Raw genomic sequence first — 16,572 nt, 5'->3', positions numbered from 1 at the left:
GGAATGGAGGAAGAAATTCAATGCGCCGCTCGAAGTGGTAAATGTGAATGGGTGAGTAAATAACAGCGCATTGTACATACCTAGACGCACTTCTATTTACATTTTGCGTATTTGCGAGATCATGTAGCTTGCTGTTAAGCTCCTGCTTTTGATTGTTTGCCACCGTGAGCTGCTTCTGCAGATCGCGCATCGTTAGCGTGAGCTTTTCCACCTCGTCCTGCATTTTGGCCGTCTGGATACGGCCGGCTATCATCTCTGCCTCGTACTCGGACAGCTTGTCCAGCAAACGGTCGCGCTCCTTACGCAGTATTTGTACATTGTGATCGGTACCGTCGGCTAGCATATCACTCCCCGACCGAACACCCTGTTGCTGCTGCCGATTCTGCTCCCCATCTGTCAGATGATGCGGTCTCTGGAAGGTTTTGCCAGCAGTTGGCAGACCGGCCGATACCACTACGGTCGTGGTGGTGCTGGTGGTTGTAACCGGCGCGATCGGCACGTTCGCCACCAGCGTGGTTGCACCGGCCGTGGCCACTGCCGGGACCGCTGCCGGATTGCTATGGTGTATGATGATATTGTTGTCACCGGTTCCAGCACCCTGTGGAAAATGCTGCGGATGATGGTGGACCGGTGCATGATGACTAATAGCTAAATTGGTTGCCCTAGGTCTCTCCCGCTCCAGATGCTGGTCGACCTCCTCCCGGAGTCGGCTACTTTTCCTATGTATCACATCGAGCAGATTCCACAGTTCACCGCCGGCTTCCGCACTCAAACGATTGGTTGCCGTCGGCAAGATGAGCGTACCCTGTGAGACAACAAAGCAGGTTGATCGATTACACTACCGTACCTTGTTTCGCACCAAAAAAAAAAATACAAAAACCCCGTCCTTACCTGCACAGCACCGCTCGTGGAGGATGCCGCACTGTGCGTCTCCTTCGAGGAGGACGTTTCATTGGAGAAACCCGAATCCTGTATCACACTGCCGTTATTGCCTTCACCGCTCTTTGGTTCCTTCTTACCGCTATGGGAGTTGCTACGGCTGCGGATCAGCGAGGACGACGAATGTTGCTGTTGATGATGCGCATGATGATGATGGTTCAGATCGGACGCATTGGTATTGCTGCTGGCAGAGGTGTTGGAGTTGTTCGAGGTAACCGCACTGCCGCTGCCGGCGCTCGTCGATGGGCCACCGTCACCGGCACCGGGAATGATCGTCGTGCTGCTGGTATTACCACCATTGCCTATACTACTGCCGCCAACAACATCTCCACAGCCCACTTCCTTCTGCGTTAGTTTGCGCCGAATTCGTATTCCCGGCTCCCACTCACGCCTGCCGCAATATGCGAGTAGAATCAAACCACGACAGAAAGATTAATGTAAGAAACACAACCAGGGAGATTGTTCGATTTTAACCCAAACACGAATACTTACCGGCTCCCCAGGGATGAGGTCGATGGTAGACCGGTAAGGGTACTGTTCGCCGCTGAGGAAGCCATCTTCGATTTAAGATCGGGAAAGGTTTCAATAACCAGATCACGGAACTCCAGTAAAGCGGCGACTTCATTCTGCAAATCCTGCGAGAGAGGGAGGGAGAGAGAGAGAGAGAGAGAGAGAGAGAGAGAGAGAGAGAGAGAGAGAGAGAGAGAGAGAGAGAGAGAGAGAGAGAGAGAGAGAGAGAGACAGAGACAAAACGTACACGGTATTATTATAAGTTTGCTATGATGGTTGCCGTGCCGTCACCTGGTCTGTAATAAGTGCAGACCAAATTCTAGAACTATTTTTCCTTTTTATGCGCTTCCTTTTCAGTCTGCTTTGTTCGTGCCAATATGGTGTAACAATTTTGACGAACGGAAAGCTTTAATTCCTCCCACCCCATTTCCCCCAATCAATTAACTTCTCACGCTGATTAACTTTCGATGACTCAAACGTTTGTTTCTAGTGGTATATTAACTTTGAGCTGTTCGTACGAAATGAGCTGAAACTGTACCCCTTATAAACCGGACACGGAACCTACATTTGTGAAGATGTCTTAAAAGTTTTGATTAACTTCCTATGGATTGCGATCCCAGTTGCAGTCAGTCCCCGAGATACGCGGTTCCTCTTATACGCAGTTTCGGAGATACACGAAGATTTCCGGGTTACAGCGCTGTAAAAACGTACCTCGGTGACTGCCTGTAATTCCAACAGGCGAACGCGGAAGTCTTTGGAATTTATTTCCCATTACGGTTGGTTATTCTTGCTCTCCAACTTACTCTTTGTATATCCAATATCCCTGATGTACTATTTGGAACAGGAATCTAATCATATGCGCTGAATGTCCAATACACCGATACGCCAATTCACAGAATATTTTGACTCAACTTTTATGTAGCTCTTCTAGAATTACATGATCTTTGTCAGTTCAACGCGTCTGTTGTTGAGTTAAGGAAGTCTGATATAGTTTATGTGCATTGCACAAGTCTAACTGTTGCAATATTGTGATATTAACTCAAGAACTAGTGATAAAGTAATACTTCAATACGATACTATCTACTTTCACATCTTAGAAAGAATCCTTGGTACTTCTGGATAATTATGAAAGTTTATCGAAGCTTTACCTGGTGTGGTCTGATGGTTTGAATGTGGAGCGGTACCACCGGATATAAGTGAGATGAGCTCTTTTCCAAGATGCTCCAGCTGAATATTGGAACAGCATCATCTGATATAAATGAGGTGAGCTCTTCTCTAACATGTTCCAGAACAAATATTGCCAGCAGACTAATACCAGATAAACTCTCCACGAAGGGCTTAAGAATTGGAGACGGCTAGTATGGAGACGCCTAGTAGCTAAGTTTTAAAAGTTCTGTCAAGTCAAACATTCCGCCTAAGTAAACTGTATGCTTCACTTTCTTATCTAAGCCTAAAGTATTGGATGTTTTTCAAACTTTGGGGATTTTTGACTGTCGCTACCGTTAGTAGAACTGTAGTGTTCCTGCTTTTTGTCGCCATTTCCTCTCGTTGGAGCGCGCGCTAATCGCGTTTAAAGCTAATGAGAAGCCAAACGAGGTGCGTTTGGTGTGACACAGAAAGGCTCGCGTATCGTACCATAATGCCACCATGGAAGCTAGCAGCAGTGAACCGTGGTAAAGCGATTGGTAATACAATATCACCCCCAGTCATTTACGTTTTCTTTTCCAATTCCATCTTCAAACCCATCAGTATTACCGATGGAAGCGATGGCCATCGCACATCGTACAAAAAAAAACCCCAACCGCCCCATCGCCGGGTGTGGATTTACGAAGGTGGAAGTTAAACATCGCAACGATACGTAGGAGTAGAAAGGATCTGCCCGTTAGAGGTATTATACGGTTGCACCGGCAAACACTGCACCCCGATCGAACCGATGCACCCCCGTCATAGAGGGGTGTAGATGAGGTAGATTAGCCATTGTGTCAGCACCGGCAATGGTGTGTGTGTGTTGCATCATCCTCCACCTATGCGGTGGCCACCATCCGTCTCCCGGTAGGTCTTATGTCGGTAGGTGCAGGTTTTGGACCATACAGGCCGACCGCGGCGGCACTCATCCCATCGCTCATCTTTGCGTGGGGTTTCCCGTCGCCAATGTTCTGCAGACTTTCAAAGGCCTACCCCCGAGAGGGGGGGGCTGTGGGATGACTACCACATGTCACCTTGTAGGGATGTTTTGCCGATTGTCACTAACGTTTTTTTCTGGAACTGGAAGTTTACGAACTCGAAACAACCGAACAACTGCAATATAATGTATTGCATAAATCAGGCTTTACCCAAATCAAGCAAAACCATATTTGGTCGAAAAGAAAAAAAAAAAGCCCAGCAATTAGACCATCCGCAACTAAACTGCTAGACTTGCATAGTGGTACAAGCTATCCAATAAAATTTCTTCAATGCTTTAGTTCCTTTTTTTTTGGTTTTGCTTCTTTTCGTTTGGCAGCAAACGCGTTTGGGGTGAAACGATTATCTTTTCTATATCATTTTATTATAGCAAGCTAAAATTTATGGCAAATTTATATTATCGTGCATATGGTGGGACGCAAAAGCGGACGTTTATTGTGAGTTCTATGGAGTCATGTGAATTCGATTCAAACAACAAGATACGTTTAATTGCTGCATATTTCCCAAATGTTTAGAATAAGGTAACGGCGTCATGCTGCGTAATGTCCCAATACTTACCTGTAGTGACTTTGTTTGATCGGTGACGTGATGGTAGTGATACGTCTCGGCAGCTGGAGTCCTCAATGGCACATACTCCATACCAGGTCGCGGAACAAGTGAGCACAGGTCACTCTGAAAACGGGAAAACCAAACAGGCAAACGTAAGTAACCGGTAAGTAAATTGATGCAGTGCGGCCAAAAGCAAAAATCAATGATGGTTTGAGGTGCGCAGGATCCTAACCCACGAATGCAATTTTCTCCCTCCCCCCCCCCCTCCCCTCCCTTCCTCCCTCAACCCCCTACCAATGATTGATGCACAATAGCCTTAATTGCGACATCGTCGGAGATGACTCGCTCGGACGAAAATCTCGATACGCGCAATGGTTTGCGTCTTGGAGTTTGTGCAAATTACGTAAAAGTTTGCTGGTACATCATCACCTGTACGGTAAAGCCGTAAAAGGGGGTGCAGCACTTTTATTTGTGCAGTATTAATGGCATAAAGGTGGCCATCGCAAAAATGGCTGGTTGTTTATCCCCCTATCATAAGATTATTAAATCGAAATTTTTGGGTTTTTTTTTCCTGATTTTTGATTACCATGCTAAAGCTGGCTTCACTTTCGATGGTTCGGTTTTCTTCAAATACACAGACACACACACACATGGACCACTTTCGGGTGGTGGAATGTTTTTTTTTTTTTTGATTTTCACTTTTTCCTCGCCCGTGTGCGTCAAATCTGTCGAACGCTTTTCGGTGAATCGAACTACTATTACTACTACCCTGCTTATTTTTGTTGTTGTTGTGTGTGCGATCATCTGCGTAACGTGTACACTCCACCAGACGGCGGTAATGCCATTACATCGCGACCTCACTTTTCACAGGCCGGGTTTGCTGTGTGCTCCGGCGACGTCGTCGTCAAAGTCGTTACAACAATAACAAAAAACTTACACAAAATTAACAACAAAATAAAAACCGATTCCAATCAAACGAGAGCATAGCGGACGCTGAAAATTGGGTGATGGGGGTTATGGGGAGGTAACAAAACCGCAAAACAAAATGTGTGTGTGCACGTGGAAGGTGCAAGGCTGTGGCCAGTAGCAGCAAAAAAGGGGTAGGAAAAATGGTGCACAAATCGCTTTTGTCACATCCGATCGGTGACGGTGACTTTCGCTGTTGCGGTTACGCGTTTTGCTTTCACGGTTTTGTTACAAACCGTCACACAGCGCAACAACGGGCGCAAGCGCAACCAATGCGGAATCGTTACCAGTACACTGTGTGATGTTTTCGTTTTTTTTTAGGTTGTTGTACTCGATATTTTTTTTTTGTTTGCTACAACAGCAGTTCTATACAGCCTGGCAGCAGCAGGGTGAGGTGGGAAATATCTCATTAAATTATTGGACACAGCGCACCGGCGACCGGGTTGGGTATATGCACTAATCCGACCCAGTCCCGGTTTCGATTTGTGCAAAACGATCGGATCGTGACGTGTGGTGGCGGTAGAAAAGCCGGCGGATGGAAACGTTTGTAGTGGAAGAAATCGGAAAATTGTTCATCGACAACCGATTGACAGGACGTCGGGAAATCTTTGAATGGCGATAGAATGAGAAGAGAAGAGAGAGAGAGAGAACGAGAGAGAGAGAAAGGGAGAGAAAGAGATTGATGGCCATCGTTACTGTGCGGAAAGAAATTCAAGCGCTATTTCCTAGCCCTTTAATAAAATTTAAACCATGTTTGTTTAGGGAAAGGCGATTGGATACATCATTTCCAAACATCTGATACTAGTAACGCCGCAGAGTGGAGTGTGGTGTTTTGTGGCACCTGAAAGCATGCAATCCTTATTGAACACATTTAGAACAATACGGTTGACCCGTTTTGAACCAATTCAGGCGAGAACTTGGAAAACTTCTGAAGGTGTAACATCGAGAGTAGAGATGAAAATAATCACTCACTTCAATGATTTGAATCAGAGTCAAAGAATGGGGTTAAAGATTTGAAACCTTTACTCACTCTTTTGCGATTCATGAAAGAGTATTGCAGAGCATTAAAATTTTACCACTCTTTTGCGTGTTCACTCTCTGTGAGAGTGAGTTTCTCGACTAGAAACTCACTCAGGAGTGAGTAAAACTGTTTTATCACACTTTAGATTATAATCACTCTGTAAGAGTGAGTAAAAGAGTAGTATAACTCTTTTGGGATTGAGATTTGAGATTAAAGGAGTCATAAAAACTCTTCGTGCTGATTTATACTCATTCACTCTCTCGAAGGTTTCAACTCACTCATTCACTCTTACTCAGCGCGCACATCCCCAATCGAGAGGCTCTGTGTAACAGACGACTTTTCAACACACAACAAAAAGTGGCATAGCTTCAGACTGGTACAAGCTGGTGCGCAGTTTGCAACTTAATCGTACGAAAATGATGAACTTTATACAATGTAATCCTTGCATCACTCCACCCCATGCCGATCTAATTATTGCCCAAAACCTCTAATAGCCCAGTAACGCGAGCAAACGCAACGGTCACGTCACCCCACTGTCACTTGCTAACGTAACGCTCCGAGAACCCGTAGGTAAGCGAGTGTTTTCCATCCGGATCACGGGTACACACGCCACCAGCTGTCCAAAGGGAGAGGATACCGGTGGGTTTTCGATTTTCGAGATTCGATTTCATGCAAACCAACGAAAAAAAAACCCTTGGGCCCCATGCACGTCATGCCCGGGTCGTTCGGTAACACAAGTTGCGCGTTTTTCGCGATGGCCACCGCTGCAGCAAGCTTTCTTTGTTTTTCGGTCCGGCATGTGCCGCTGGCAGGGTTTGGATTGCTTAAAACCATCGCGCACTCTCGACAGACCCAGACCCAAAGTGAACAACAAAAAAAAAACCCAACGGCCCTGGCGCCCTTTGTCAACTTTGCCTTCGGGCGCGGACTGATTAAGCACGAAACGGGAGGAGAGGGAGGGACATTCTGGTACGGTGCGCAGTGGTTTTCGATACCGCTGCCAATACCTTAATAAGCGGCGGTGTCGTGACACTAATAACTATTCCATTTTTTTCCTTCTCCACCATCCGCTGGTAGCGACCCTAGCGGCTCGCGTTGGCTAATAACGGCTTTGCGTTTCCCTTCCCATCATTGTCGTGCTTCTTCCCTCGCACGTAACGCTACAACAGATCAATTTCATATCGAGCCATCATCCGCACTAATCGTGGCGATGTCGTCAGGTTCTTCGCTAACACGATTCGCTGCCAGTGCCAGTAACGTTTGTGGCGACCGCATGAACGGATTGCCTTGCCGTTACGCGTGCGTTACAAAGGATTTAAATTACTTAATTACAACCAAGATGAAGAATGAATTGACAACCAAGGTAACGATACTAAAAATGGCCTTCTTGAAATGAGTGGCAAGGTTCGGAACATAAATTTGTTTCAGACAACATTTAACGCGAGATCGTGAATGATTGTCTTATCGTGCGTTACCGAAACATAGTGATTGACATTGACCGACCAAGGTAACCATACAGAAGGTGATCTTTTTAAAATTAGTGAAATGCGAGGTTGGTTTGATGATGAAAACCCAATTAAAGTGGATGGCCGTTTATTGTGACATGTTCTATTTGATATATGTCCATTTGAATTATAAATAATTAAATAAATAAATTATCAGGCCATTACTTTTTTTTGCTATTGAAAATAATGAATATTGAAATCATTAAAGGTTCATTAAAAAAAAACATTAGAATTTGTCTTTCAAAGTCAATTTTTCAAAGGCCTAGAACTACGTCTGGATCTGGATCGATCGTTCAAAAAGGGCATCTTCTTCGCCTCATGAAACTAACCTAACTCCACCCCCCCCCCCACCCCATTTCTACCCCTTCCCCCGGGAACAACAATCAAAACTTTCTAATCGCATTTAATCGGTACAGCTCACTCACACGCATCGCACAACCAGTCCATCATCATCACCAAGCCCCCGCAGCGGGCTAATAACTTCCTTCTGGTACAAACACTTCTCACCCACATCTTTCTCTCTCGCACCGTGTTGGCGCTAAAAATTAAGCAAGAAAGGAAAGCGAACCATAATCACACACCCTCTTGCAAAAGGCCGGTAAACTTAATGGGTACCGCACTGAATGGTGCCCACCCCGGCTGCCATCAAAGCTGTAAAATAATTGAATTATAATACAAAAATAAAAATCTATCACCTCATTCATCGTTTGTGTCTAGCTTTGTTAGTTTCAATGTGATACTTTGCTCAGAACAAATTGTTTCCTCCTTAGCCGATGCGAGAATCTAGCGACGAGTTTGATTGGTGGACAATTAGCTCAAATCAAAATTGCAAAATGGCAAAGAAAATCTGACATAACCTTGCATCTAATGTATTCACTTAATGTTAATTATTTTACTTTAAACAACAACAAAAAAAAAACCATTAAAAAATATCTTCTGATTTTTCCTCAACCAAACCGCCCCTGCTTACAGACGAGAAAATACAATCGGTTACACCCATGGTGCTTTCACTTGCTGTTTTTCTTCTCCCGACGGTGCAGAAAATTATTGCGCATCTTGGCGCACTCAGTCACCAATTTTGCTAATGCGGAATTATGATTTTTAATGCGATTAAATAATGCGACCGAGCTGCCTTTTGTTCGCGTAAGAGTAACAGCAAGAAAGGAAAGAAAAAAAAGCAAACCTAAACGGACGGCAAAGGGAGCAATTGCGGGAGACCTTCTTCCTGGTTCATTGGAAACTGAGAAAGGGGGGCAGAAAACAGGCAACGAGCCACGAAAAGCGCTCGCGAAAGCGTACGCGAGTGGGTGCGAGTGAGCGGCAAATTTGAGCAGCAAGTTAAGCAATCGCGCGCGCGCACTGGAAAGGATGATGAGCCCCGGACCATGAGATGGGTTCACGCCTTAGCGAAAATGCGGGGGGAAAAATCGACTGGTTTGTCGATCGGTACACAGCTATGTAATTGAATGCCTTCGCCTTTATCTGTTTCCCCTATCTTTCCTCTCGTTCACACGGCTGAGCACTGTTCAACGAACCTTGCTCGAGCCGCCGCCAAGATGCACTGCTGCGCCGACTGGCTTTGGACTTCTCTCATCACCCCCCCACCCACAGTTCGATCGACTGCCCAAGATATCGCAATGCCCACACCACGTTTGTAGCACCCTCGTGCATTTCCGCCCGTGCATAGGGGATGCAAAGATAGATTTTTCACAATTGAACGATGCACACCTAACCTTTTTCCAAGTGTTGGGCTATGCCTTTGCTGTCGCTAAGGAAAGTAATTTATTTACCTCGTCGAAAGTGCACTTACCGTGCATGTGCATAAGGGTGCTGTAGCGCACAGCTTCACGACACTCACTCATGCTAGTTCCGAGTGTGCACCAAGCAGTGAGCGACATCGAACAGCATAACCAAATACAAGCAGACATGGCATTGTGCTGGTGGGTGGAAGGAGTTCCACTGGTAGAATGAATCATCAGCAGACAAAACGGGTTAATGGACTTAGACGAGCGCGCACACATACACACACACATCCACACGAAGGCAATAATTTAGCACGCTTCACAATAAACCTGAACCAGACAGAGTAAACAGTGTGTCGAATTGAAAGAAATGGACCGTTCTTGAGTGAATTTTTGCTTTTATATTTAATTAAAAAATGGTAAAAAAATATGTTGCATTAGCTTCTGATTGCGTGAAAACTAAAATTTTAGCTCAAATACTCTTTAAAAAGACTTAAACGTAAGCGTAAGCGCGTGAATGGATACAATAATTATTATCCACCATTTTCACCCGTAAGTAACCCTGCAGTAGACAGAGCACAGGGTTACTCCGCTTATTGCAACCTTCCTTCCATTTAGAAGCTAATAATTCTACAACCACTTCAGGCGTAGGGAAGGGAAGCGAAACGAGCACGCGCCAACGCAATTTAATAAGAATTGCACCGCGCAACCGAAACCGTCGAGCGCATCCGCGTCCGTTACTCTGCGTCGGCAGAGGTCGCTCAAGTGACTCAACGTCCGAACCCGTACCGTGAGTACGAATACACCCCGGTAAAAGGGAAGTTCCACCACCGGACCCCAGACCAGAAAAAAAACCCTCATCCGCGCGTGTGGCATGATGAATGGGTGCGCGAATGGGTGAGTCGGTGGTCGGCGATGATTTCCTGGATCAGCGCAGCGCCTTCTTGGGAGCCCCCGGGTGAATTTCGAGTAAAGCTGGGTAGAGTAAAGCGACCGAATTTCTTCCGTTTCTTCTTTTGTTTACGTGAACGTTGGTTCTTGAATAGGCAAGCGCAAGGCCAACAAGGGCGAGAGCGCCAGCAAAACGATGGCCAAGTCAGCCGTCCCCGGCCACCATCGGAAACATCCCACGGAAATCTGTCATCGTCTTCATTTCGCGAAGCATTGGTAGAAGTCTTGTTTGGGCAAGGTTTTTTACCCTTTGCGTCTCACTGGTTCAGTCTAGCGTGATTAGCACTGGATACTTTAATTTATCTGTTTAGTTTAATACAATACAATGTTGCAAAAGATTACATATAATATGCAATGTTCTTAAACTGGTATCTAACTATTCTGTACTTATGCTACATGTACTATAATCATCCCAACATAACATTGATTCGCGGTTAAATACACACATGAATCACCTCCTTTATTTCATCATTTTAAATCCCATTAGGATACCCACCTATTGCCCTCAATAGAAACTTCGCCTTAAATTTATCGTATCACCAAAAATCGATTAAAGCTTTTTTTCTTACATTGACCCATGCCGGAACAGGGAAAGAAGTTGCTCTTGCCTTAAAAGGTGTCAAAAACGCTATAATGCGGTAAAACCGGTGACGTCTCACGGGGTGACGTCCTTGATTGGATGCAACCTATGTTTGGACGCAAACAGCACATAAGCAACCATCCCAAAAAGCGTGTTTGCAAAAAAAAAAGAAAAACATAAAATAAAACCATCCACCAGCGCAAAGAGAGCAAGAAAATAAATTGGGTTTCAAATTTTAAAAGGAGTAGGCCAAAATTAACAAACAAAAAAAAACAACTACCATCCAATAGCTATAATTTACAGTATTGGACAATGCCTGTGTACACACACATACACACATACACACACGCAAATGCCCATACATGGTTTCCGCCTGATGTGCCGGTTTTTTTCTTCATATTACTGAGATCTGTTAAATTAAATCGCAACCATTCGGTTCTAACTATTTGTTTCATTCGCCCAAATGTGATGTCCTTCCCTTCCCCTTCCCTATATAAACTTTTAAATGAAACATCATCCCACACTGTTAAAAAACACGCACGCCTTACGCGTTTGCCAGGGGGGGAAGGTAGGAAATATGTGTCCAAAAATGGGATTCCTCTCTCCAATTAGCCAACTCAACGCGCGGGCGTCAAAAGCCTCCGGTGCGCCGAACCCTGCGCATTGTAAACAGGGAGGTGGTGCTTTTTTTTTTCTTAGGGACACATCCGCCACCTCCGTAATGACATTGACCATTTTGCCAAAATGATCAGCGTGTACCGAAAACTGGAGAATAATAGCGCAGGCGTCACACAACCGTCTCGCGACAATGAGCTTGCAGTAATGATGGGTTGAGGAAAAAAAAAAAGATTGTTTTTGAACATATTTTCCTCGGTGCATAGTTCGCGTTACAACATATTCAGCAGAGCCCTCCAGCACAATATAGAACGGTGGTTTTTAAGCTGTATTTGATAAAAGTTATTTTAAAAAAACATAAAAAGACCTTTTTTTCTTGATTTTAACTTTTCATATTTGTAGCTCATAATGTACGTTCCCCAAAAAAGTCCCACCAGTTTTTTTTTATTTTCAATAAATAAAATTCTGAAACATGCAGATTACCTAAGGTAAAAACTATTTTCGTAATTTTGTAATGTAATGTAAGCAATAAAGGTAAACTATCACGCGACGAATTTTTAACCCAGCAGCCCGACGTCCTTGAACGTTCGATGGCCGAACGGACAACAAGTTGGGGTTTGCTCTTAAACATCCATTTAGGGCCACTGTTCAAGTTTCTGCCTCACTTGTCCAAGGATTTATGCGCACAAAAAAGGGTTCGTCTGCAGTAGCCGTACTGCATCCCTGTCTTTCGCCCACCCACCAGGCTTGCTTCAACAACAACAAAAATTGCATCTGTCAGGGTCGTCAAGAGCGCAAGAGGCTATGGTAGGGGTAGATTGGCATGTTGGTAAACATTGCAGCATGATGCAATTATTCGACACTGCGCCATTGTAAAAGCGCGAATTACAGCGTGAAGCAGAGGACAATTGAGCCACAATACGGCGAGGAGTATTGTGCCACTAACTCGCAATAATTTTATCAATTTTCGCATTTTTCGCATTAAATTTAATTAGCAAAACTCGCATATATATGCATGCTGTACCGGTACCGATTTACCGATTGTTTTCGCACATCATCTTTCCCTTCCCTTTTGGTTTTTCCTTTCATTTCCACCATTTTCCAATGACAACAACGCTAATGGGGTTGTTTTTCGGGAGTTGCTTACTTTTGTTGAACAATTGTTACTCTCGCCACGGACCAAACTCGGCGTACGTTTATGGCGGGAAAACCGAGAGAAACCAACAACAACAGCAAAAAAAAAACCACACACATCTACATTGTTGATGGCACTGACCTCGTTGTTGTTGCTCGGTGTTGTTGTTGTTCGATTCTTTCTTTAACACGCCCAGCTACGCTTTGGCCGGGACGGGATGGTGGTAACGTGTGGCCAGGCCGGATCGGCTGACAAGCGAAGGAAAACGAAAGAGATTTGATGGAAAGCTTCGATATTGCGAATTGTTAGCGGGCGACCACGTGTAACAAGGAAATGGCCGCATTTTTGCGCACAAAACGGCTTGATTTTCCTTTTTATCGTGGTTGTTTCTTTGCCTTTTTGCAACCGCGCATGTGTTAATTTTCTTTCATTGACCGCAAACCACGATCAACGATCTTCACAGGCGAGGCAAGGTCGATGGCAATACGAACTCTCTGCTACTAAGTGGTAACAATAACAACAAAATAATAAGACCAAAATGAAGCGACCGAAAAAGTGCATGCAAATGTGTCGATTTCAATAGGCGGCAGATCGGGTACCGGGTGATTAAAATGAAAGTCTCCCAGGTCACCGGGCTTTTGCACTGGCAAAACACAACAGAAAACATAAACACACAGACGAAAGTCGCCGCATGAAAGAAGGAAAAAATCATAAAAAACGAAAAAAAAAAGATAGTCGAAAATAATGCCCACGAGCGGGCAAAGTGAAATCGGCAAATTGATAGCTTGAATTAAGGGGAAAAAAGGAGACACATGCACATAAAGCAGTAAAAGGTAACATAAAACCCACAAACTGAGCCATTAAAATGCGGGACCTTTGTGATGTACATAAACTACCCGATGGGAGGACAAATGCTAGAATAAACACGCCAGCCGGATGAATTATGTTGTCCATCTGCATCATACAGCGCCTGCACTATTCTTACCACCCGACGCCAGAACCGGATTAGTAATGGGATCGGTCTTTAATATGCACTTGCACCGATGATGGATGGGTTGAAAGTGAGTTCCCGATGGAAAAGAAGGTAAGCTGGGATCACTTTCGCCTGGTTTGCAAACAAAATTAACGGTGTAGAGGAGGAGAAGAGAAAAAGAGGGAAGAGGGAAGGAGGGGGTTGATGGGATAATTTAACTTAATCACATCTTTCTCAGATCAAACCTAACACACACTATTTATAGCTAAACATTTACTAGCAAATATATGCATTGCTGCTGGTGGGACTTTTATGCGATTGTGTATTATGAGTCCAACCTGAAATAAAAATATTCGTAATGGAAGTTTAATATTTTTTTTTAAATATTAGAAAATAAAATAAAACTATGGCAAACAATGCAAAAACCGGCGAGCTTCAGTCGAAAAAGCGCTACAAGCCATTCTACGCTAGCGCTTCGCCTCTCTAACGCTTCTATCCGGATGCAACGGATGCAGTCGTCAGTGAGAGCGAACCGAACCGACGGAAAAGCGTAACAAACGACGTAATGCGCCAAGGGCCGTTGCAGGGCCTATGGGGCCATAAATAATAATAACCTTAAACAAAACACATACAAACATAACAACGCTTGCACCATCACAATCCAAACAAACGCCTGTCTCTCTGGTTCGTAAGCGTTGCACAGCACGCAGGCTAAACAAAACCCATAACAAGATGCGCACAATTAAATCAAACGACAGATAGTGCAATTCCTTCCGGTTACGCTCTATCCCTTTTGTGTGCACATATATATATAGCAATGGTGTGTATGTATGTGTGATTTCTATTTGTTTTAAACAGTTTCATGTTTGCAGTGCGCATCTAACACACTCTCGATCACTGTTGAACTGGCGCTATGTATAATATCTGTGGACTTTTTTTTACTTGAGGGATCGAGAGAGGCTGCGGGTGTTGGTATGTATGGCTCAAACAGTCGCCTCATCCAAGCTTTGCACCGATCAGATAACGGCGTCGTAACGGCTTAAAACAGCTGAGTGAGCAGCTTCGGAACGGGCGCACTGGTCCATGCGCTTCCTACTTTTCTAGCAATCTTCTTACCCCTGGAGAAAGGGTGGGGAATGAGGGAAAAGGTGTTGAGGGAAATAACTCTAACGACACTCTAATGACCTTTGCCTTCATTTGTGGTTTATTGTGTAAAAAGGGAGCTTAATTTCATTGGACGAGTGGCGGCGCTGGTTGGCACACATTATTGCACACAAAATCATTTAATTTACATCCATTAGTTCTTTCGTTAAAAGATGACAGTTATTGGTTCTATTAGGGCCCTTACGCCATTTAGTAGCTGTGAGTTTTATAAAAATTCATCATTTACCATTTATTATTTACTTTATTATTACAAAATTTCATAAAAAACTAAAAATGTAATAAAATGAAAACATAATAAATAAAAAGCATTCAAAGACTATATAAACTATTCAACACAAAAGTTATTAAAAGAAAAACTAACTTTAATGTGACAGAAAGAATAGTAATTATAAATCAACAACAAAACATAACAAAGAGAATGAACTAGGAAACAAAGAGAAATATTATAAATTTTAGTTTATGATTCAATGTATGTAATACTTGTTGGGTTGTTCTCTATGCAATCAGTTTTATTACACATTTCATTTACACTATTATTGAAATGTGTTTGTTTTGCATAAACCATTTACCATTGTGCGTAGATGTGCCAGTTCAGTCCGGCGGCCATCGAGGCAGTGTGCTGATGAGCTGATAAACTCTTCCCATCTGACATATGATGATCGCCCCACCCTACGAAGAGAGCCTTCTGGCACCGCCTGTGCTCACATTAATTGAACCCAGTGCCGAATTATCGTAATTTCACAAAATTCGCTTGCAACCGGTTCGGCCATCATTATCATCCCCTGCCCTCCAACCCTGCACATACCGCGGGGGGTGGTTGCGAAGTGAATTTTTCCCTTCCCAATGCAACCCCGTGGAGTGGTTAAGGTTTCGTATTTTTTTTTGTATTGTTTTCGGTAGTTTAGATGATTTGGTCTTTTTTTTTCATTCGTTCACTGTTGCACAGATAGACACACTCTTGCATTCCTTGGCCGCGTGGACGGAACAATCAAACGAAAGCGCACACAACACGCCCAACCAAAAATGGAGAAGGCAGCGGGGTAGAGATGGGTAGGCCAAGAGTGAAGAAAGTTGTGACCTCAAAAACACGAAAAAAAAACACTATACGAAACGCAACATACTTATCGAAATAAAGCGATACGAGCATACGGCTCTAGGGTTGGAAGAAGTGCTTCAACATCGAGACACACACACACACACAGATACATAGCCCGGCACAGAAAACATAGCAGTTGCAACAGCGGCGAACAGTGATAGAAGCACAAATAAATGGAAAAATTGGCGAATAAGACGGGAATGGGGGAGGAAGGGAAATTGACGAAAGGAGGGGAAGAGGAGGGAGGTGAAACAATGGAAAAACGAAACAAACAAACAAAAAAAAAAACGGCTGCGTACTCGAAGCAACACGACGGGCGAGAGCGAAACAATAGCGCGGAAAACCGCATACGAGGCGCGCGCGTACTGTTTTTCGCGTCTCGGTTGGCCATTGCCCTCGTTTTGGGGGTAGGTAGAAGGGTGGAAAAAAAGGGAAGGAATGGTGGGATGGGTTGTTAGAAACAACATGCCGGTAAGCCGGGTGAAGAGATGTGATAAAGTTGCTTGTACAATTGCAACAAAACACACCCCAACCACATGCACATTTGGTGTGCAAATATTACAAGAAGAAAGTTTTGGTGAAAAAAAACACAAGTCACATGAAAACTTTAAATTTGAATCATAAACATAGTTTGACATTATTTAT

The 16,572-nt window shown here is 44.1% G+C and overlaps 1 protein-coding gene across 1 annotated transcript in view; it reads right to left on the bottom strand.

The window, feature by feature from the left end:
* The window catches only part of LOC128307445 (uncharacterized), a 74,384-nt gene that overhangs the window by 15,299 nt on the left and 42,513 nt on the right, over positions 1–16,572 (bottom strand). Inside the window, exons 3-6 of the mRNA XM_053045293.1 lie at positions 4,189–4,302; positions 1,432–1,574; positions 892–1,330; positions 81–805 (exon numbers count right to left, since the gene is read on the bottom strand). Coding sequence (XP_052901253.1) covers positions 81–805; positions 892–1,330; positions 1,432–1,574; positions 4,189–4,302 — 1,421 coding nt within the window. The remainder of the gene's footprint in view (positions 1–80; positions 806–891; positions 1,331–1,431; positions 1,575–4,188; positions 4,303–16,572) is intronic.

This window comes from Anopheles moucheti, chromosome X (genome assembly GCF_943734755.1).
Source record: "Anopheles moucheti chromosome X, idAnoMoucSN_F20_07, whole genome shotgun sequence".
NCBI classification, from domain to species: domain Eukaryota; kingdom Metazoa; phylum Arthropoda; class Insecta; order Diptera; family Culicidae; genus Anopheles; species Anopheles moucheti.
This window is presented reverse-complemented; position numbering and strand designations above follow the sequence as displayed.